This window comes from Trichomycterus rosablanca, chromosome 9, assembly GCF_030014385.1.
Source record: "Trichomycterus rosablanca isolate fTriRos1 chromosome 9, fTriRos1.hap1, whole genome shotgun sequence".
Lineage (NCBI taxonomy): Eukaryota > Metazoa > Chordata > Actinopteri > Siluriformes > Trichomycteridae > Trichomycterus > Trichomycterus rosablanca.
The window spans coordinates 34,260,409-34,282,737 of NC_085996.1; the positions used below are offsets into that span (position 1 = coordinate 34,260,409).

Consider the following 22,329-nt stretch of genomic DNA (forward strand, 5'->3'; position numbering starts at 1 on the left):
TTATAGTTTGAGCTTATTTTGTACTGCACTGAGTCATATATCTTTTGTACTTTTTTATATATTTTATATTTTTTATCTTATTTTATTATTATGTATAACAACAATGACAATAAAGTCTATCTTATCTTATTCTTTTCGCAGTCTTTGTCCCATAGTTAATCTGCAGGGACGGCACGATGGCTCAGTGGGTAGCACTCACCTCACAGCAAAAAGGTCCTGGGTTTGATCCCCAGATGGGGCAGTCGAGGTCCTTTCTGTGTGGAGTTTGCATGTTCTCCCGTGTCTGTGTGGGTTTCCTCCAGGGGCTCTGGTTTCCTCCCACAGTCCAAAGACATGCAGTGAAGTGAATGGGAGATACAAAATTGTCCATGACTGTGTTCGATATAACCTTGAGAACTGATGAACCCTGTGTAACGAGTAACTACCGTTTCTGTCATGAATGTAACCAAAGTGTAAGACATGACATTAAAATCCTAATAAAGTAAATAAATAAATAGTTAATCTCCACACTTTCTCCACAAAACTGGTCTGAAAACATCTTTTTCTGTCATTTTACAATCTAGAAAATTTTAATTACATTTTTACGTACTTTATTGAACACGTAATAGAAAATGGTTCAAATGCAAATGTTGCCTTGGAGTAACAGTATCTGTTTAACATTTTTGTGTTGTGCATTTATGTTTATATACGGTTCAAAAGCATAAATCATCATAATTCTCCTTCCAACAATTTACATAATGTTAGTTGTAATAAAGTTAAGGCTATTGAGAAGATTACGATAGTTTGGTTTGATAGATAAGAATCATAATGCGTACCATAGACTGTTAAAATGGTAGGAAAGTAACATTTAAGTCTTTCAAAAATATGAATACTTAAAAATATGGAACTTTCCAATTACATAATCATGTCCACCTTGCAGAGATTTATTCTATGTAGAATTGTTAATGATCCAATTTTTGTGTCAGGAAATAATCAAGCTTAACTACAGCAGACATGTTTCAAAACAAAGCTGCAAGTATTACTGTCTGAGGAAAACACAGACCTGAACACAAATCATAATTCAAGCGGCATGAGATCATTTATTCAAAATGTTTTATTTTCCATCCCTTGTGATACTGCATCTAAGCCATGCAATGATGATTAAGTCCAAATGTTGAGCCCCCCCTCACCCCACACCTTACATAAAGGTCAGTGTACTTAACACGTTAGACCAAAGCTGTTGTGTTTGTGATTAAGTAAGAAAACTCATTACAATCAATATAGTTTAAACAATGATTTAATTACATAGGCTGAACACAGACCTTGTGCTGAACAGACCTCTTATTATAAGTGCTAAAGAATAAAACAGTAGAGATGTGGTAAGTTGTTTATTCAGCTTTATAAGTGCGTTCTTCTTGGCTACTTCTTAGCAGCTTGAAAGCGCTCCGTAACATTCTCCCAGTTCATAATGTTCCAGATGGCCTTAACATAGTCAGGTCTGACATTTTTGTACTGAAGATAGTATGCATGTTCCCAGACATCAATTCCCAGGAGTGGAACGAGACCTAAAAATCAAACAAGAAAGTTAAGAAAGGAAAAGGGGTACATGCACAATAAACTGAAGTACTTTTATTCTATCCTCCAGTATGAAAAGGTTATAAATAGGTACATGTGCCAACATATACAGTTCAAATATTCAACCCCCAAAGCAAATACAATTTATAACAGTAAACTTTTCTGCGGAGCTCGATTTTGCTTCAAATGCAGCTAAAGAACAAAAAATAAAAGATGGCACATTTTAGAGCAGCATGATATTTTGTTAATACTCACTCACTCACTGTCTTAACCGCTTATCCAATTAGGGTGGGGGGGGGGGGGGGGGGCTGCCTATCCCAGTTTTTCAATGGCCGCAAGGCACACAGTAACATCCTGGACAGGGCGCCAGTGCATCACAGGGCAGACACACATATATACACACACCTACACACACCCCTTCACCTATAGGGCAATTCAGTGTCTCCAATTTACCTGACTGCATGCCTTTGGACTGTGGGAGGAAACCGGAGCTCGCGGAGGAAACCCACACAGACACAGGAAGAACATGCAAACTCCGCACAGAAAGGACCCGGACCGTCCCGCCTGGGAACCGAACACAGGACCTTCTTGCTGTGAGGCGACAGTGCTACCCACGAGCCACCGTGCCGCCCACATAAGTAATTAAAATAATAAAATGTTTTTTTCTGCAAAGCTTTGAATGCATGTAACAACAATATGCAGGTGCTGGAGCAGGAAAAGGTCTCACTCCATGAGTGTAAGGTAATTTACAACAAACGAATGTGTACAACTTGATCACATATGATTATTCTATATCCCTGTGGTTTAAGTAAGGCCAGTTTGCTCTAGCAGTCAGTGGTGTTTGTTTTATGATTTTGGTTCCTTTTACAAAGGGTGGAAGCAAAGTATAAAAGGCCGACATTTCATAGGTCTCAGTATCATGAGCCAATCATTAACAGTGTGGTGACATTTGCAGCTTGGGTCACTGTCTCAAGCTTATTAATCATAAACTATTTGGTCAAATGTATGTGGACATCCTTCCTATTTACTGACTTTAGGTGTTTTAGCAGTGGGGGGCTTCATATTAATAACCATGTTTTCATGTTCATACACTTAAGTCAATACCCATATACTGTACCTCCATGACACCACTGCACCTCTGCTTCAATCCTAATAACATATATAGTCTTATGCTAAAAAAGTCACTGTGGTTACAATATCTTCATAATCCTTACCCGTTGTACCCTGTAGAGGATCTTGATTTGGACAGGCAGCAATTCGCAGTCTCCCATTCTCCTTGTCAAAACCCAGCCAACCCCATCCCGACCCCTGAACTGCTACAGTTGCAGCAGACATCCTCTCTTTTAACTTCTGGAAAGAACCAAAGTCACGCTTAATGGCCTCCATCAGCTCACCTAAGATAAAATATTAAAACAATTGTGTCAAAACATACATCTATACCACATCTTGACATCAAATAGTGTCAGTGTACATACTGTACGAATAATGAACAAATAAAGTAGAACATTCATCACCCTGTGGCTCTCCTCCACCGTTTGGGGACAGGTTTGTCCAGAAGATGGTGTGGTTAACGTGGCCACCACCATTAAACTTTAGTGCTGGCTGAAGGGCCACTTGTGTTGTCACATCACCTTTAAAACAACAATATGATTAACAAAATCTAAAACGTCACGCAGAGCAGCAGCAACTAAGAGTTCATTACCACCAACAACAATTTAATCAGGGGCTCGGGTGGTGCAGCGGTAAACTGCACTAGCCCACTACTGCTGGGATCCAGGGTTTGAATGTCAAGTGTTGCTATTGACCAATCAGGCATCTACATACAGACATGACTGACTTGGTCTAAGGGTGGAGGGACAGGCTTTGCGACGGATTGGCATCCTTTCCAGGGTGTATTACTACATTGTGCCCAGTGATTCAGCAAAAGCCGGACCCACTCCCACTCTGGGCAGAATAAAGTGGTGGTAAAACATGAAAATTAAATGAAACACGTGCACATGCGATTAACTGTTTTTCACCTTTGACCAGGGCCTCTTGATATTTCTCTTCAGTAACATTCAGGTTGTTTACATAAGTTGCATGGTGCTTGCTGTGGTGAAGCTGCATGATCTCAGCTGAGATGTGGGGTTCAAGTGCACCATAGTCATAGGGCAGGTCTGGAAGTGTGTGCTTCTGTCTGGAGGCCAAAGCTCCCAGCAAAGGATTCAGTGTGGCTACACACCTAATAAAGAGTGGTTAAAAATAACATTAGATGAAAAAAAAAAAAGAATTAATAAAGCTGTGAGTACAAGCCAGTGAGCTCCACGGTCAAGTTCTCTGACTGACTTTTCAGTAAAATTTTCAGTTAAACACAAGAAGCATTGCATATTTTACCCATACTTGCTTACTTGCTTACGATTTTACAAATCGTCACAAATGAGGCTGGCATCTGGAGTAAGAATTCAATCTTATTACATTAATAAGTTCTCTAAATACCTAGTTCGATAGTTTTATGTCATTATAAAACACAGCTGGATAGGTCACAGCCATAAATCTTTTTTTTTTTTTTACTTTTAAAACCGTGGTAGCCTAGAAAGTGCAACTTCTCATATACAAAACTAAAAAACACTTTTGGAAAAACATAAATCAGCAATCAAATGGCAGAAAAGCTGAACTATCTATTTGAAAGATAACCCTATATAATTTTAGTCTTTAAGGCTGTTCAGCTGCCACTATAATCATTAGAGATAGAATACTTTTATTTTAAAATGTTCATAAACATTACTTAACTGTACCTTAATAACATGGAAGTAAATAGACTAATCATTTGTGCTGCATGACAAACCTTTTACTACTTACATTTGTTGTGACAAAAGAGTAATAAAAATACTGTGTGGATGAAGTGTTTTATTGCTCATAAGTGTTTAAACAAAAGAAAATAGTATCACTATGGAAGGTGTACTAATTGAACAATTTAACATGGTAGAACAGTTTGGAATACAGTCGTCTTCCTGCAGAATGGCCCAAAACAGCACAAGCTTAATGCAGTAAGTAACTGCCAGCAAAACTAATAACCAATAGGAAATCATGGGGAAAAGGGTAACCCACACACTCTCTTTTGTAGAATGCACCATTTGAAGGCTACTAACAATAAATTAAAACTAAACACACTTTAAATGTATTAAATCCTCTACACAAACACCACTGTTTTATGTAAAACACATGCACTTAATAAACTATGAAAAACAAATTTTATTTTTAAAGCAATTTTGCATATTTAAACAAAACCTTGATCATTCAAAGGCTGATATTTTTATACATTAACATTACTAGTAACCAAAACACTGTATTGTTTATTTGTTTTATTAGGATTTTAACGTCATGTTTTACACTTTGGTTACATTCATGATAGGAACGGTAGTTACTCATTACACAAGGATTCATCAGTTCTCAAGGTTATATCAAACACAGTCATGGACAATTTAGTGTCTCCAATTCACCTCACTTGCATGTCTTTGGACTGTGGGAGGAAACCGGAGCTCCAGGAGGAAACCCACGCAGACACGGGGAGAACATGCAAACTCCACACAGAAAGGACCCGGACCGCCCCACCTGGGGATCGAACCCAGGACCTTCTTGCTGTGAGGCGACAGTGCTACCCACTTACAAAACACTGTAAAACATTGGTCATAATAATTACTCCGGGCAGTTGTAGCCTAGCGGTTAAGGAACTGGACTAGTAATCAAAAGGTCGCTGGTTCAAGACCCACCACTGCCAGGTTGCTACTGTTGGGCCCCTGAGCAAGACCCTTAACCCTCAATTGCTCGGACTGTGTACAGTCACATAACTGTAAGTCGCTTTGGATAAAAGCGTCTGCCAAATGCCATAAATGTAAATCTGTATATGAATGTTTTATGTATTCTTGAACAACATAATCTGAGGTTTTAAGCATTTACAGTTTGACACTCGTACTATAATAAGTAAATTAACAGACCAGTGGTGCTGCCATTTTCTGCTGCTATATTTTGAAATCATGCACTTTAGATTCACATTAAGCTGCTGTAGTTCTTGTGCAATACCGTACTTGCAAATGTAAATATTTAAAACACGTTATCTTAGTTATTTCTTCCAGTTTTTTAAGTCTTAAGTTTTTATTTTATACTTAACATAGTTATTGTTATTTATATTTTATTATGTTACACACACCGAGCCCTAAGTAACTGCATTTCGTTCTACTCATGTACATGGGGCAAGTCGTAGCCTAGTGGTTAAGGTACTGGACTAGTAATCAGAAGGTCGCTGGTTCAAGCCCCACCACTGCCAGGTTGCTGCTGTTGGGCCCTTGAGCAAGGCCCTTAACCCTCAATTGCTCAGACTGTATACTGTACTGTAATGTAAGTCGCTTTGGATAACAGCGTCTGCTAAATGCCGAAAATGTAAATGTACATGGTTTTGAATGCCAATAAAGCTGAGCCTGATACACAGAACAAATACTACAGTATCAATAACCGCCTGATTGTGGAGAAACTTCCATCCTGCAGAATGTATGATACTATTCAAGTTTATAAGGTGCATCACACCTAAAAATGACAGTAATGTACTTGTCTAGTATGACTTAACCTCTGGTTTCCCATCATTGTGTAAGTTAGCTGTACACAGGTCTTTGTTTCCTGCTAATAAATGCGGTTATGTCGGTTACAATATTGGAACAGTTCAACTCTATCTGTTAGTGACAGCCACTGCTAGCCAGCATGCTAAGCATGACATTGCTTCGTCGTTATACAACCGACACCAACGGGCAAAAAATGAAACTTTATAGAGAAATAAAATAACAAAACCGGTGATTCATGTAGTATTAAATCTGCTATTTGTCTATTGAAGACAGTGACGTCTGTTGGCTAAGCTAACTATATACGTATTTGTGTGCATACATACTTGACACATCAGACTGAATACAAACAAATTATATTAAGGGCGTTTGAAATCTTTAGTGTTAATTTTACCTGTGAATATGTCCAATTCTGCTCAACATACTCTTAACTCTGCTTTCACTTCACAACTTTAGTAAAACCCCCTCACTCACTCACTCACTCACACCAACTGTAACCTGCCCTTGAAAATTCAACTTTAAACTGAGTGGAACGTACCATTATTAAGGATTTGGGTAAACATGTAATGCCTAAAGTTATAATTGTCTCTCTTATCATTTCAGGTCAGTTAAAATGTAAAAATAGTAATAAGAAACAACACGAAATATGTTTTGGCTGTTTATATTTATAAACAATAGAGCATGTTAATAACACCCCCGCATTAAGTCACCTTCGCTAGCTGCTAGAGTCGTTTGATTCCTGAATTGTAGGAGTCGATTCTGATTCTGATTCTGATTCTATGTTATGTGAGTTGAAGGAATTCATTTCAGTACTCAAACCTGGTCATTTTCTCTATTTATTTTACTGTACTGTATTAATTTCTCTTGCTACTGCCTCACTTGTTTTCAAATATACCTGAACAATGACAGTTTAATTGCCTATAAACAGCATGTACCGACATTTATTTATTTCTTAGGATTTTGTTTGTTTGTTTTATTAGGATTTTAACGCCATGTTTCACACTTTGGTTACATTCTTGACAGGAACGGTAGTTACTCATTACACAAGGTTCATCAGTTCTCAAGGTTATATCAAACAGTCATGGACAATTTAGTATCTCCGATTCACCGCTCTTGCATGTCTTTGGACTGGGAGAAAACCGGAACACCCGGAGTAAACCCACCCACGCAGACACGGGGAGAACATGCAAACTCCACACAGAAAGGATCTGGACCGCCCCACCTGGGGATCGAACCCAGGACCTTCTTGCTGTGAGGCGACAGTGCTACCCACTTAGCCACCGTGCCGTCCTCTTAGGATTTTAACGTCATGTTTTACACTTCGGTTACATTCATGACAGAACGATAGTTATTCGTTACACAAGATTCATTACTTCACAAGTTTAATGTCAAACACAGTCATGGACAATTTTGTATCTCCAATTCACCTCACTCGCACGTCTTTGGACTGTGGGAGGAAACCGGAGCTCCCGGAGGAAACCCACGCAGACACGGGGAGAACATGCAAACTCCACACAGCCCCACCTGGAGATCGACCCCAGGACCTTCTTGCTTACTGAGCCACCATGCTGCCTCATGTACTGGCAGCCAAAATAAAAAGCCTACTAGTGTAATACTGTTTGACATTTAATTTACCAAGTTTAGCAGCACATTGAGAACACGAGGGAACTAAAATACACGTGATAAGGGCAGTTGTAGCCTAGCGGTTAAGGTACTGGACTAGTAATTCAAAGGTCGCTGGTTCAAGGCCCACTGCTGCCAGGTTGCCACTGTTGGGCCCTTGAGCAAGGCCCTTAGCCCTCAATTGCTTAGACTGTATACCATCACAGTACTGTAAATCGCTTTGGATAAATGCACTGTTTTGGTTGTTTTGCACTTATCATCAGGGGATGAAAGACCCACTTTAATTCTGAACCACTTTTTGGGAACGGAGAGTCACGCTATTAGTGAATCAACCATCAGTTGTGCAGGCGCCTTAACCAGCCAACAGATGCTACAATTACAGTAGCAATGAGGAACCTTTTTGACATTTTTAGAAATACGTTATCTATATATACGTTAAAATAGGTGATCATCACACAATATTTATAATAATGGTACAACCGGCCTTCATATCACAACCACTAGTTTTGAATTTCATACACTGTCACAAGTTCCTTTTAGACACGTCTTGTTTAGTTCAGGCCAGAGCCGCTCTACCGCTCTACCGCTCTGGTTCAGGCTATCAGCAAAACAAAACAAACAACCTTTATGGGCATGTTTAAGAAATGTATCTCCCACATTTATTGTCTGCGCATTTTAATACACATTAACGAGACAATGGTTTTATTTTTGTTGGTCAACACTGGCCTTTCTAAAGGGTGTCCCAGAATGAACTGATATTTTAAAATTGGCAAAACCAGAGTTAGAGATTTTTAAATTGCTGTCATTAGTAAACGTTGAGGTTAAATCATGAAAAGGTACACAATCAAACAATGCATAGAAATTGTAAAAATTCACTGGTGATGTGAATTGGCCGCCAAGATCATGTGACTTGACGCCGTTAGACTTCTTTCTTTGGGGTTATCTTAAGGATAAAGTGTACACCAGGAAACCACAATCCATTGAGGACCTCAAAGAAGAAATTCGACACAACACTGCTGAAATTTCTCAGCAATTATGTCAACGTGTCATGGAAAATTTCATTAAAGGAGTGAACATGTGCTGCCACTGTCGAGGCGGTCATTTGTCAGATGTTTTGTTTCATACATAACCTCCATGTCTTTACTTTTAAATAAAGCAAAAACATTATTAGTGTTCAAATAAAAAATGTGTTTTATTAAAAAATTAAAATGTCAGTTCATTTTGGGACACCCGTATTGTTAATGATGCTATTAAGCTTATAGCCCTGCTAGGAAAATTTCATCTACTATTTTTTATGTTTGTATGTTTATATTTTTTATTTTTATATATCTATTATTTATTTATGTTGTTTGTTTGTTTGTTTGTAATATGTAACTTTGAAAACAAAATAAAAATAAATAAATAAATAAATAAATAGTGTCTGCGCATCAGGTTTAGCCGAATCAGAATTTGAGTCGACTCCTAATTGCCAATGCCTGGAATCGACTAGAGGAATCGATTCCGTGTGATCGGCTTCTAGCACTAAGCGGAACGTCGTCCTCGGTGATGGCGGTACGTTGAGTTCGCCATAATCTCGGTTTTATTTCGTTTTTGGTTTGCGCGAACAAAACACACTGTTAGCTGGTTGCAGCACATAAGAACGAACTTGTCGTTGTGGTCTGACTTGAAAGCATGTAAGTATTGTGAGGTGGATGTTGTTTTTTGTGAACGCGGCTGGTCCTTGTAGGGAGAGTCTCTTCCCGCTCCGCCATTTTGTGACAATGTGAAACTGATCAAACGGAGCTGACAGCCAGCGCGTATTAATACAAATAACAATTAACGTTTGAGTTTTGTTTTATTTAACTGATTTTGCAGCAGCTGTTAAAACTGTTATTAAATTAGTGTGCTGTGCATTGATATCCTGGAACCGCCCGCTGTTTGCACCTCTGACCTGAAGTTAGCAACATTAGCTTGTCAGCGTGGTTAATATACCGCGGACATACCGACCACATACTCACGGGTCTCGGTCATTGTTTTTATTGTTATTTTTTTGCAGTTTAGCCAAAATAGTCGAAATTTTGTTTGACCTACGTAATATAACGCACCAATAATTCTCGGTTTATGTGGTAATCAGAATGTTGTGCGACGACACGTCTGTTACAAACTGTATTTAACCGTTATACGTCGTAATTGTATTTACCTGTAGTATGCGCTCATTTATTACATTATTATGTATGCACCCTTGCATTACTGGGACGCCACGTATTTTTAAAAAAGCTCTTTAATTTAAAAGATTTGAGGCTGGTAACTTGGCTGATGTGCCACCTGTACGTCTGGTACCCAGCATGGTTCAGGTTTGGTGTTTATGTCATCAGTCAGTGCAGAACTGTTGTTATAGATGGGTACACATTTACATTTTCAGCATTGAGCTGATGCTTTTATTTAAAGAGACTTACAGTACTGTGTCAGTATTCTGTCTAAGCAATTGAGAGTTAAGGGCCTTGCTTAAGGGCCCAACAGTGAAAATTTTGCAGTGGTGGGGCTTAAACCAGCGACCTTTTGATTACTAATCCAATATCTTAACTGCTTGGCTACAACTGCCCTAGGGCGGCTCGGTGGGTAGCACTGTCGCCTCACAGCAAGAAGGTCCTGGGTTCTATCCCCAGGTGGGGCGGTCTGGGTCCTTTCTGTGTGGAGTTTGCATGTTCTCCCCGTGTCTGCGTGGGTTTCTTCCGGGTGCTCCGGTTTCCTCCCACAGTCCAAAGACATGCAAGTGAGGTGAATTGGAGAAAAAAAAAAAATTGTCCAGGACTGTGTTTGATATAACCTTGTGAATTGATGAATCTTGTGTAATGAGTAACTACTGTGTTTGTCGTGAGTGTAACCAAAGTGTAAAACATGACGTTAAAATCCAAATAAACGAGCAACTGCCTTACGATTTACTAATGAAACGTAAATCTATCGTGCAGTAATTCTAGAATTTCTGTTTTTTCAGAGATCAGGATGACTAACGAGGAACCTCTTCCGAAAAAGGTGAGTAAAACCGCACTATTAATCTCAAAATTATATTCCAACAATTTTTCCCACTTTTATTTTAGTTAGATGTGTTTGTTGCACTAACAAATCACTGCTAGATCAAATGTCTGTGGTCTGTATAATGTGATGCACAGATTAGAGGTTTTCTCTGTCCAGTTGCATAGCCAGAGATACAAATTGCAAGAAACACAGAGGGGTTTTTTTTTCTACATAAAAATGATTTTTTTTTTAGTTTTTTTTACAAATGGAAGCTGACCTAGATATTTCACAACAAAAAAAAGCTGTGCATGTGTTATAATGCATAAAATCTCACTCATTTCACAGTCATTTTCACAAGGCATGGCATTAAAATAGGAGGCACTCTGGGCAAGACATCAGTGTATCACCATGTTTAGTTTTATTTATCCATAGTGACAGTTCAGAATAGACATTTTACGTTTGTATTACAATTGTACCTCACATGGAAAGCTCACTAGGAAAACATTTCAGGAAAACTTTACATTGTAACAAAAAACGGCACCAACATTTGCTGCAGCACCACTTTGTGGTGCATCTTCTATTTCTAACTAAACATATAAGACCTTCTGCTTGATCAGAAACTAGTCTTATTACATTTTTGCTAGATGTGAATGTATTACTCTGTGTTCAACATACAGAGTGGTTGAAACTGTTCAGTTCTATGAAAAAAATTTTCCTAACCTTGCAAACTCTGCCCCAACAGTTGCCAAAAGCAAGTCTTGCTGTTCACCCTTCCCTTTGTCTCACGTTCAGGCACTTTGTGGGCCTTAAGCATGATTTATTTATTTATTGTTTGTAGGAAAATGCATTCCTGGCAAATACAGGGTGTGAAAGCAATCGATTGATTTGTCATTAACTGTACTAAATTGCACAAACTTGAATCTTAAAAATAGCCTGGTTGTGAGAGATGCACAGCAATAACACAGAAAAACATGTTTTAGTAATCGTTTATGGTAATCATCTATTGCATACAGATGTAGTAGACAGAGACTTGGTTAGAGTATCCTTTTAACTTTCAGACTAAGACTGTTGCTCCGTTGTTGTCTAATAATTGCTTATTTTTATTCAGGTCCGCCTTAGTGAATCTGACATGAAAACCCTGACTAGAGAGGAGCTTTGTACAAGGTAAGAAGAGTTGGTTCATAGTTTTCTTTTAGTTCTCTTTAGGGGTTTTTGTATTTGTTGATAGTTTTTCTAATTTTCCCTCTTAAGTTTAAATACTTTTCTTTCATTTTAGGTGGAAACAACACGAAGCCTATGTCCAGCAGCTTGAGGCAAAATATGCAGATCTAAATTGTAAGTGTAAATTGAATATGTACTTTCTAACAGATTTGTACAAGTTAAATATATTTTGTAGTGTGATAAATGCATTCTTTAGTGGGTAGCAATCTAAGTTTGTGTTGTGTTTTTAGCCAACGATGTGACTGGTCTAAAAGAGTCAGAAGAGAAGCTAAAGCAGCAACAGCAGGAGTCTGCACGCAGAGAGAACATTCTGGTGATGAGACTAGCCACAAAGGAACAGGAAATGCAGGAATGCACAGTAAGTATCCTCCCAGTCAGTCAAAATTACTATCACTGTAATTTTAATGAAATAATAAAATGTGTAATGAATGGTAAGGCCCAAAAAGATTTTCTTGTTAGAGATTAAAAGAGGGGCACGTTGGAATACTTTTGTTTTGTTTGATCATGTGGCCATTTCACGGCATCTGCAGGTCAAATGGAAACACACCCAAAGACACCAAACTTAAGTCATCTTGACAATTTTGGTGCTCTGGTGGTGCAGACGACTAACATTTTAATTTTTGGATTGCATTTGTAGACACTAAGCATAAGAAGAGCAAGAGCAATTTTTATATATACAGTGTATCACAAAAGTGAGTACACCCCTCACATTTCTGCAAATATTTCATTATATCTTTTCATGGGACAACACTATAGACATGAAACTTGGATATAACTTAGAGTAGTCAGTGTACAACTTGTATAGCAGTGTAGATTTACTGTCTTCTGAAAATAACTCAACACACAGCCATTAATGTCTAAATAGCTGGCAACATAAGTGAGTACACCCCACAGTGAACATGTCCAAATTGTGCCTAAATGTGTCGTTGTCCCTCCCTGGTGTCATGTGTCAAGGTCCCAGGTGTAAATGGGGAGCAGGGCTGTTAAATTTGGTGTTTTGGGTACAATTCTCTCATACTGGCCACTGGATATTCAACATGGCACCTCATGGCAAAGAACTTTCTGAGGATGTGAGAAATAGAATTGTTGCTCTCCACAAAGATGGCCTGGGCTATAAGAAGATTGCTAACACCCTGAAACTGAGCTACAGCATGGTGGCCAAGGTCATACAGCGGTTTTCCAGGACAGGTTCCACTCGGAACAGGCTTCGCCAGGGTCGACCAAAGAAGTTGAGTCCACGTGTTCGGCATCATATCCAGAGGTTGGCTTTAAAAAATAGACACATGAGTGCTGCCAGCATTGCTGCAGAGGTTGAAGACGTGGGAGGTCAGCCTGTCAGTGCTCAGACCATACGCCGCTCACTGCATCAACTCGGTCTGAATGGTCGTCATCCCAGAAGGAAGCTGACGCACAAGAAAGCCCGCAAACAGTTTGCTGAAGACAAGCAGTCCAAGAACATGGATTACTGGAATGCCCTGTGGTCTGACGAGACCAAGATAAACTTGTTTGGCTCAGATGGTGTCCAGCATGTGTTGCGGCGCCCTGGTGAGAAGTACCAAGACAACTGTATCTTGCCTACAGTCATGCATGGTGGTGGTAGCATCATGGTCTTGGGCTGCATGAGTGTTGCTGGCACTGGGGAGCTGCAGTTCATTGAGGGAAACATGAATTCCAACATGTACTGTGACATTCTGAAACAGAGCATGATCCCCTCCCTTCGAAAACTGGGCCTCATGGCAGTTTTCCAACAGGATAACGACCCAAAACACAACCTCCAAGATGACAACTGCCTTGCTGAGGAAGCTGAAGGTAAAGGTGATGGACTAAACCCAATTGAGCACGTGTGGCGCATCCTCAAGTGAAAGGTGGAGGAGTTCAAGGTGTCTAACATCCACCAGCTCCGTGATGTCATCATGGAGGAGTGGAAGAGGATTCCAGTAGCAACCTGTGCAGCTCTGGTGAATTCCATGCCCAGGAGGGTTAAGGCAGTGATAATAATGGTGGTCACACAAAATATTGACACTTTGGGCACAATTTGGACATGTTCACTGTGGGGTGTACTCACTTATGTTGCCAGCCATTTAGACATTAATGGCTGTGTGTTGAGTTATTTTCAGAAGACAGTAAATCTACACTGCTATACAAGTTGTACACTGACTACTCTAAATTATATCCAAGTTTCATGTCTATAGTGTCGTCCCATGAAAAGATATAATAAAATATTTGCAGAAATGTGAGGGGTGTACTCACTTTTGTGATACACTGTATATATAAAATATATTTTTATATATTTTTTGCATATATATATGACTTAAAATCCAATAAACAGACATCAATCAAAATGTCTATCACTTTTTTGTAACATACATAAAGTATGTACTTTTTTTGTGGTCAAGATTATATAAAAAATTTTTAAGTGTTTGTCTTTTAAGTAAAAAGCATGAGATTTAAAAAAATATTTAATTATAACAAAAATGTAAATTAATTATTGATATATATAGATAATTTGTTTAATTAATTGGGAATATGCCGTGTTTTTGTCAGGAGCAATAATTTATTGACTTGTGTTTTCATGGTCAGTTACTAACATGGCCCGTTCCTTTTGCAGACTCAAATCCAGTACTTGAAGCAAGTCCAGCAACCCAGTGTGGCTCAACTTAGATCATCCATGGTGGACCCAGCCATCAACTTATTTTTCCTCAAAACGAAGGCTGAACTGGAACAGACTAAAGACAAACTGGAGCAAGCCCAAAATGAACTGAGTGCCTGGAAATTTACACCTGATAGGTAAACTAAAATAACTCCCCCTCCAAACAAAAGTCAAGACTTTCCTGACTCACCCCCTCACTTTCTCCACTGCAGGAGTGCAGATAATGGTGGGGGAAGATCGAAATGCTATGCACACAACGAGACTCAGACTTAAAAGCCAATCACAGAAAGACTTTTGTTTTCTTGTACTGTGCTGCTAATATCATACTGTAATGTAAATGTGAAACAGAACAGAAACTGAAAAGCCAGTTTGGTTCAGGTGACAAACTTTCAGCCCCCCATGGTACAGAGGCTTGAAGAAATCGTTACTGGTCCTGAAGAGGTGGTCACAGCGGAAACAACCCCTCCTTCCAGCCCCAACAACTCATTTTAGACAGTTTGTTCTAATAAATTGATGATCATTAAGAGAGACTTGAGCGAGGCATTTGCTCTGGAGCTGATTGAACTGTAGATTTAAAATCACTGATTGAACATTTAAAACACGACCCCATAAGAATATGCTGCATGGGAATATCTCCCATCTTTTCTTCCTGTGAGAATAGAGCTGCTAAGACTTTTGAGACTTTGGGTATGAATTTAAAAGAAACATGATTGAGGGGGATAGTAGTCTGATGTTATACAGAAGAGTAAATGATAATAAGACTTTGGGGGAGAAACCTTTCTAAAGATGTAATACTTTGGGGAAAGAGTAAGACCCTCTGGTCTTCAGAGACTTTTACCAACCATCTCACCGGTGCACAAGACGGTACAGTGTTGAACTTTCTTTTTCTTTGTGTTGAAAATTTTATATTTTTGCTTTGTTTCTGTTGTTTGTTCTTGGCAATGACCTGACAGCAGAGTTCGCACAAAACAGTGAACAAAAATGATTGGTTTTCCACACTTGTGTGGTGGACCTGGTTAAGTTTGTAGATTGGTTTATACATTGCTGCAGTTGCTGTCTTGCTATTTCATTGTAAATAGTTTAGATGGAAAAGCAAGCTGTTTACATGTATCTATGCTGCTGTCCTTTAATTATGAATTCTAGGTCTAACAAGCTGTTTTGGTTTATAGGTTGTTTGGTAAGGACACTTTTTTACATACAGTTTAAAGAGGTGTGGTGTTTTTACTGTGAAATGTTCATTTCAGAGCTGTTAAGTGTCATTGTTTATTTCTGACCATTCAGTTTAATGCTTAAAGTGCAAATGTTGCAAGTCCATAATGAGTTTTTTTGTGCATGATGAAATATTTAAAACAATTAACATTACCATCTTATTTAAACCATGATGTTTTATCTTTACCATTTAAGCTTTTAATTTTAGTATTACCTTAACAGTGAGCACTTCCCAGGTTGATTAAGCTGCCATCTATACTGCCAACAGTGTGTTTATAATTGTAAAGTTAAGAATGAACCACTTGTCAGAAATTAATATATACTGAGCTTTTTGGAAAGTAGTGTCACCTTTACACTTAAAGAAATCAAATGAACTTGTAGTGTTTGCTTGAACTTCTAAAGTATTTTTAAGAGTTTACTTTAGTACAGTAAACACTAAGTTAGATTCCTAATTTGTGGGTCTATGTCCACAAAACATAAATATAGAACAATGTCTGACCTTTAGTTATTAACTTCAATAATTTGCCGTCGGGGTCAATAAGGTTGAAGTTCTTGAGCTCACTGGTTAATACTAGGGACATTGTTTTTAACAGTAACTAACAAATGACACTACAAGTATTGCTATCTGGCAAATGTAGTTCATTGCCATTTGGTATGTCAGCACTTAACAATTTTTAGGAGAATCCTGTACCTTTTTCTCTTTCACTGATGTATAGTTTAATAATTGTAAGTGTAGCAAAGTTTCAAAAAATGGATATATTTGGGTTTTGTTTTTATCTGTTGGCACCACTTAATAGGATTTGTAATGTCACTTTCTGGATAAACCTTTTTTATCAGTATAGTATTTAAGTTCATTGTTAATTTAAAACTGGCAAAACTTACCTGTTAGTTTCAACTAATTGCGCATTACCCAAGTGTCATGAATAATTTTACTAATTAAAGTGAAGATACGTAAGTTATATTGCGGTGTTGTCAAATGGTTGGTAACTCAATCAATCCTTGCTGTGCTTATGGCTGTGTTCACCATGTGATGTTAGAATTGTCTCCCTTGCAGCCAGACTGGTAAGAAGCTGATGGCCAAGTGTCGCATGCTGATCCAAGAGAACCAGGAGCTGGGTAGGCAGCTGTCGCAGGGTCGCATCGCCCAGCTAGAGGCTGAACTCGCCCTACAGAAGAAATACAGTGAGGAACTGAAAAGCAGCCAAGACGGTAAGCAGGAGCTTTGCTTATGTTCTGTTGTGCTGTATATACTATGGACAGATGTTGTCTGTGTCAAGTCCAGAATGTTCTTGTTCTTGAGAAGTTTTGTCTGCAAGTAAGTGCAATGTCAGTTTAAGATTAGGTCTTAAAAGCAAAACGTCCCTTAGTATGGTTGTTTTGTGGTGAAAACAAAAATTGCATAAGATTCATGCTTATTGTTATATTATGTTGAGGCTGAAATTACACTTGCTGTGTGATATCTGCAGAACTGAGCATAGAACTGCAGAACTAAGCTATGCTGCAGAACTGGCCCATGCACACAGAGCAGGTGAAGGCGAGTCTTGCTTTAGCAGTCTCACTCCATCACTTATGTGTGTTGAGATCTTAATGTGTGTTAAGATCACTAGCTCTGCTTTCAAGTCGGTGTCAACTGTTGGAACAATGACACAATAACAATGACTTTGAGCAAATAATCATAAACATCTCCAATTCAGACAGCAGACACTGAGGCATGTTATTATTTGAAAAGCAGTTACTTCTGCTGGTTAAAATTGGTGACCACCAAACAACTACAGTGCTAGCTGCTGGCTATTGCTATGACAGTTCTTCTAAAACATCATTTTTATTTAAATGTAACATTTAATGTGTCTTACAGGTTTGCTTTAAAAAAGTCTTTGCCTTTATATATAAACAATATAAACTAATCCCGATTAAAATAATTAATCGAGAATAAGAATTTTAATCAAACGATTTTTATTGTGCTATGTTTGTGCCACTTTAAACATACGTCGCTGTGGTAATTTGCGCTGCTTTAACACAGCAACATTGTGTTTATACTGTTTAACAATAACACGGGTCTTCTTCCAGTTTAAGGTCATGAGTTACAAATGACTCGAGCTGCTGCTGCTACATATTGTGAAATGTAAGGTGTTTCGAATAATAATTTTTGTTTTTAAAAAGCGTGAGAAATCATCACTAGACATAATTACAGTTATTAATTGATGCTTTAATATCATCTTTGGTAAAAGCACGCCTTTGTCTCGTCAGGCATCTGCGCGCATGGATACACGAAAATGAACTCAGACTCAGTCTAACTTTATTTCAGAGGAATTTGGATGGAAAGTCCATGAACTGCACACGTTGTGGGAACATTACAAACACTGGTGTTAAATGGATCGCAATGGACTGTAGACGCTTTAACATAGTAACGATGTGGGTCTACATGACGTTACACGTGTTGCATCTAGAAATGGTTGATTGTAGTACCCTGAGCGCCTGCTTTCAGTGGCAGGGTTACGAACAGGAAAAGATCCTCACTTTTGCCAGATAATGTGAACAGACTTGTCATTTTAAATAACTGGCTGAAAGATGGGTAGCTGTTAACAACTCTATATAGGCATTGGCTGACTTTCTAAAGATAATTTAGATTTAATAATTCTATCATAATTTTATTTTAGAAATGTATTGGTTGACATGCAATAAAAATTTGCATAACTTCAAATTTTGCTTAGTTATTTTTGCAGTCGATTAATCGCGATTAATTTGGTTCCTTAATCACAATTAATTTGTTTGTTTTTTATCTTAAAGGTGTGTGACAGCCCTAATATAAACATTTAATGGGGTTATTGGTTTCTCTTGTTTTGTTAGAGTTAAATGACTTCATTATTCAGTTGGATGAGGAGGTGGAAGGCATGCAGAGTACCATCCTGGTTCTCCAGCAACAGCTGAAAGAGACCAGGCAGCAGCTGTCTCAGCACACCCCGGCCACATCGAGCAGTGTGGGTCCCAGCAGGACTTCCCCCTCTTCTCCTGGCATGGCAGAGCTGCCCACTCCAGCGGAGTCAGTCCCAGTGGGCAGCTCCAGCGGGGCACAAGACTGCAGTCACGTCTTTAACGGCCCCTCCAACGGCAACTCTTCTCAGAGAGCCACATCTAGCTCTGGCCCATATCGGGAGGGTAGCAGCGCTTATGAGGACTATCCAGCATCACCCTCTGCCTCAAGCCCTACCCATGGAAGTGGACCTAAACTCTCCAACCACTCGGAGGGTGCGGCGAGCCAGGACACTGGGGAAGCCTATGGGACTCAGCTGAGTACAGGTTACGAGAGCGTGGACTCACCAACAGGCAGTGAAGCATCAATGACTCAACACTCAAACGATACAGACTCCAATGCTGATTCCCATGAGGCTGCTGCCGTCTCCAAGAGCAACAGGACAACACGTCACACTGCTCACAATGGACTGGACTCTGCTGCAGCTGCTGCTGCAACTGCCTCGAACTCCTCCACAGGGTCTGTTTTGTAATGTTGTTTAAATGATGTTGAGGTTTTTTTTGTTTTGTTTTGTTTTTTTTGTATACTCATGGCAAACAAAATAAGCCACATTTTTAGGTTTTGTTTGGATTAAAAATCAGAAATACATTTTTTTTAACCACTTCCAGTCATAACTGTTTTGGAATATTTCAGAAGACTGATTACGTTCAGCAGTACGCTAGAAGAAGTGCATGAGAATTAATATTTCATGTTCTTTTAAGGTTTTAAAATTTGCTTTCCATTAGGCTTCAAAATGATTTACATACCTGTACATAATTTGCTTACTCACTAAAACATGCCATTCAGCAGTTTTTGTTGTACTATGTTTAATTATGTTAAAAAGCTGCAAGTGGTTTACTCACTTGCCGTGATACTTGATGTTAAACTTTTAAAAGGGTTTGGTTCACCCCCATGGAAAGAGAAGATTTTGTTACATTCGTGAGTAACTTTTCTGAGATGTATCTTGTTGGATTCATATTCTGATTTCAATGCATTTCATGTACTGACCAAATATCAATAAAGACTTTTAATATGACCCTAGAATCATTCCTTTTTATAGAATTAATCATTTGTCTGGTTCTACAGGTGCACTGTTTAAAATAAGGAAATAAAACTAGAGCTTTTAAATTTAAAGGGTATTAAGCAACACATTAACGCTACACTGTTTAAATCTGTCTCTTCAGTTCAACTATCCACAAGATTTAAATTTTGGAACTTTAATAACTGACTCTCTTCTTTTTTTATACATATATTACATGGACATGGATACAATAAGGATTCCAGTGGTGCCTATTTACAGTGCCTTGCAAAAGTATTCAGCCCCCTTGAACTTTTCAACCTTTTGCCACATTTCAGGCTTCAAACATAACGATATGAAATTGTAATTTTTTGTGAAGAATCAACAACAAGTGGGACACAATCGTGAAGTGGAACGAAATTTATTGGATATTTTAAACTTTTTTTAGAAATAAAAAACTGAAAAGTGGGGCGTGCAATATTATTCAGCCTCCTTGCGTTAATACTTTGTAGCGCCACCTTTTGCTGCGATTACAGCTGCAAGTCGCTTGGGGTATGTCTCTATCAGTTTTGCACATCGAGAGACAGAAATTTTTGCCCATTCTTCCTTGCAAAACAGCTCGAGCTCAGTGAGGTTGGATGGAGAGCGTTTGTGAACAGCAGTTTTCAGCTCTTTCCACAGATTCTCGATGGGATTCAGGTCTGGACTTTGACTTGGCCATTCTAACACCTGGATACGTTTATTTGTGAACCATTCCATAGTAGATTTTGCTTTATGTTTTGGATCATTGTCTTGTTGGAAGATAAATCTCCGTCCCAGTCTCAGGTCTTTTGCAGACTGCAACAGGTTTTCTTCCAGAATGGTCCTGTATTTGGCTCCATCCATCTTCCCATCAATTTTAACCATCTTCCCTGTCCCTGCTGAAGAAAAGCAGGCCCAAACCATGATGCTGCCACCACCATGTTTGACAGTGGGGATGGTGTGTTCAGGGTGATGAGCTGTGTTGCTTTTACGCCAAACATAACGTTTTGCATTGTGGCCAAAAAGTTCGATTTTGGTTTCATCTGACCAGAGCACCTTCTTCCACATGCTTGGTGTGTCTCCCAGGTGACTTTTTATAGATATCTTTGAGAAATGGCTTTCTTCTTGCCACTCTTCCATAAAGGCCAGATTTGTGCAGTGTACGACTGATTGTGTCCTATGGACAGAGTCTCCCACCTCAGCTGTAGATCTCTGCAGTTCATTCAGAGTGATCATGGGCCTCTTGGCTGCATCTCTGATCAGTCTTGTCCTTGTTTGAGCTGAAAGTTTAGAGGGACGGCCGGGTCTTGGTAGATTTGCAGTGGTCTGATACTCCTTCCATTTCAATATGATCGCTTGCACAGTGCTCCTTGAGATGTTTAAAGCTTGGGAAATCTTTTTGTATCCAAATCCGGCTTTAAACTTCTCCACAACAGTATCTCGGACCTGCCTGGTGTGTTCCTTGGTCTTCATGATGCTCTCTGCGCTTTAAACAGAACTCTGAGACTGTCACAGAGCAGGTGCATTTATACGGAGACTTGATTACACACAGGTGGATTCTATTTATCACCATCAGTCATTTAGGTCAACATTGGATCATTCAGAGATCCTCACTGAACTTCTGGAGTGAGTTTGCTGCACTGAAAGTAAAGGGGCTGAATAATATTGCACGCCCCACTTTTTAGTTTTTTATTTCTAAAAAAAGTTTAAAATATCCAATAAATTTCGTTCTACTTCACGATTGTGTCCCACTTGTTGTTGATTCTTCACAAAAAATTACAATTTCATATCTTTATGTTTGAAGCCTGAAATGTGGCAAAAGGTTGAAAAGTTCAAGGGGGCAGAATACTTTTGCAAGGCACTGTAAGTCCTTGGTGGTAGCCAATCCAAGCAATTGTGGTTTGAGGGCCTTAATCAAGGGCCCAGTATTGGTAACATGGCAGTGGTGTGGCTTGTACCAGTGACTATCAGATTGCTCATCCAGTACCCTAATTACTGAGTTACTGCTTTTCTTTTAACAACATATAAAAAAAATTACTTGACAAGGGCTATAAATTGATAAAAAAAATTACCTACCCTTCCTGCCGTGAACATAACCATTGTGTAAGCACAGCGTAAAACATCTAACTAAATACAACCACTGCCCTTTTAAGCTATATTCACTAAACTTAGTTTATTCCATAGTTTCTTTTTGACCGAGAACTACTAAAAAAAAATTTTTTAAATGAAAGAAGCTTGGAACAACTTTAAACAATTCCTAGCATTGGCTGTCCGGCCCAGTCAGGTAAACGTGCCAGAAGGACCTCAGTTTGGGAGGTAAGAAAGAGCCCAGTTGGCAGTCTGAAAGAGCTCCAAAAGTCCTGTCCAGAGAGACTGGAGAACCTGTTGCATGGAAAATTATCTTTGCAGCACTTCATAAATCAGGCCTATATGGCAGAGT

At 38.9% G+C, this 22,329-nt stretch overlaps 2 protein-coding genes across 4 annotated transcripts; one reads left to right on the forward strand and one right to left on the reverse strand.

The window, feature by feature from the left end:
• Window positions 1-1,260: 1,260 nt before the first annotated feature.
• sod2 (superoxide dismutase 2, mitochondrial) lies at window positions 1,261-6,646 on the reverse strand. The gene is made up of 5 exons (XM_063002292.1): window positions 6,538-6,646; window positions 3,573-3,775; window positions 3,069-3,185; window positions 2,769-2,948; window positions 1,261-1,544 (listed from the first exon to the last, which is right to left on the reverse strand). Exons 1-5 carry the CDS (start codon window positions 6,564-6,566, stop codon window positions 1,399-1,401), a joined length of 675 nt encoding a protein of 224 aa, XP_062858362.1. The 5' UTR covers window positions 6,567-6,646; the 3' UTR covers window positions 1,261-1,398.
• Window positions 6,647-9,298: 2,652 nt separating this feature from the next.
• On the forward strand, window positions 9,299-19,886 carry wtap (WT1 associated protein). Of its 3 annotated transcripts, none has more exons than XM_063002293.1 (8): window positions 9,299-9,439; window positions 10,741-10,778; window positions 11,869-11,924; window positions 12,037-12,095; window positions 12,212-12,339; window positions 14,590-14,768; window positions 16,895-17,049; window positions 18,688-19,886. In XM_063002293.1, exons 2-8 carry the CDS (start codon window positions 10,749-10,751, stop codon window positions 19,341-19,343), a joined length of 1,263 nt encoding a protein of 420 aa, XP_062858363.1. In that variant the 5' UTR covers window positions 9,299-9,439; window positions 10,741-10,748; the 3' UTR covers window positions 19,344-19,886. The 3 variants fall into 3 exon arrangements, with proteins under 3 accessions (XP_062858363.1, XP_062858364.1, XP_062858365.1); XM_063002294.1 differs by having other exon boundaries at window positions 9,306-9,317; XM_063002295.1 differs by lacking the exon at window positions 9,299-9,439 and adding an exon at window positions 9,685-9,701.
• Window positions 19,887-22,329: the final 2,443 nt, after the last annotated feature.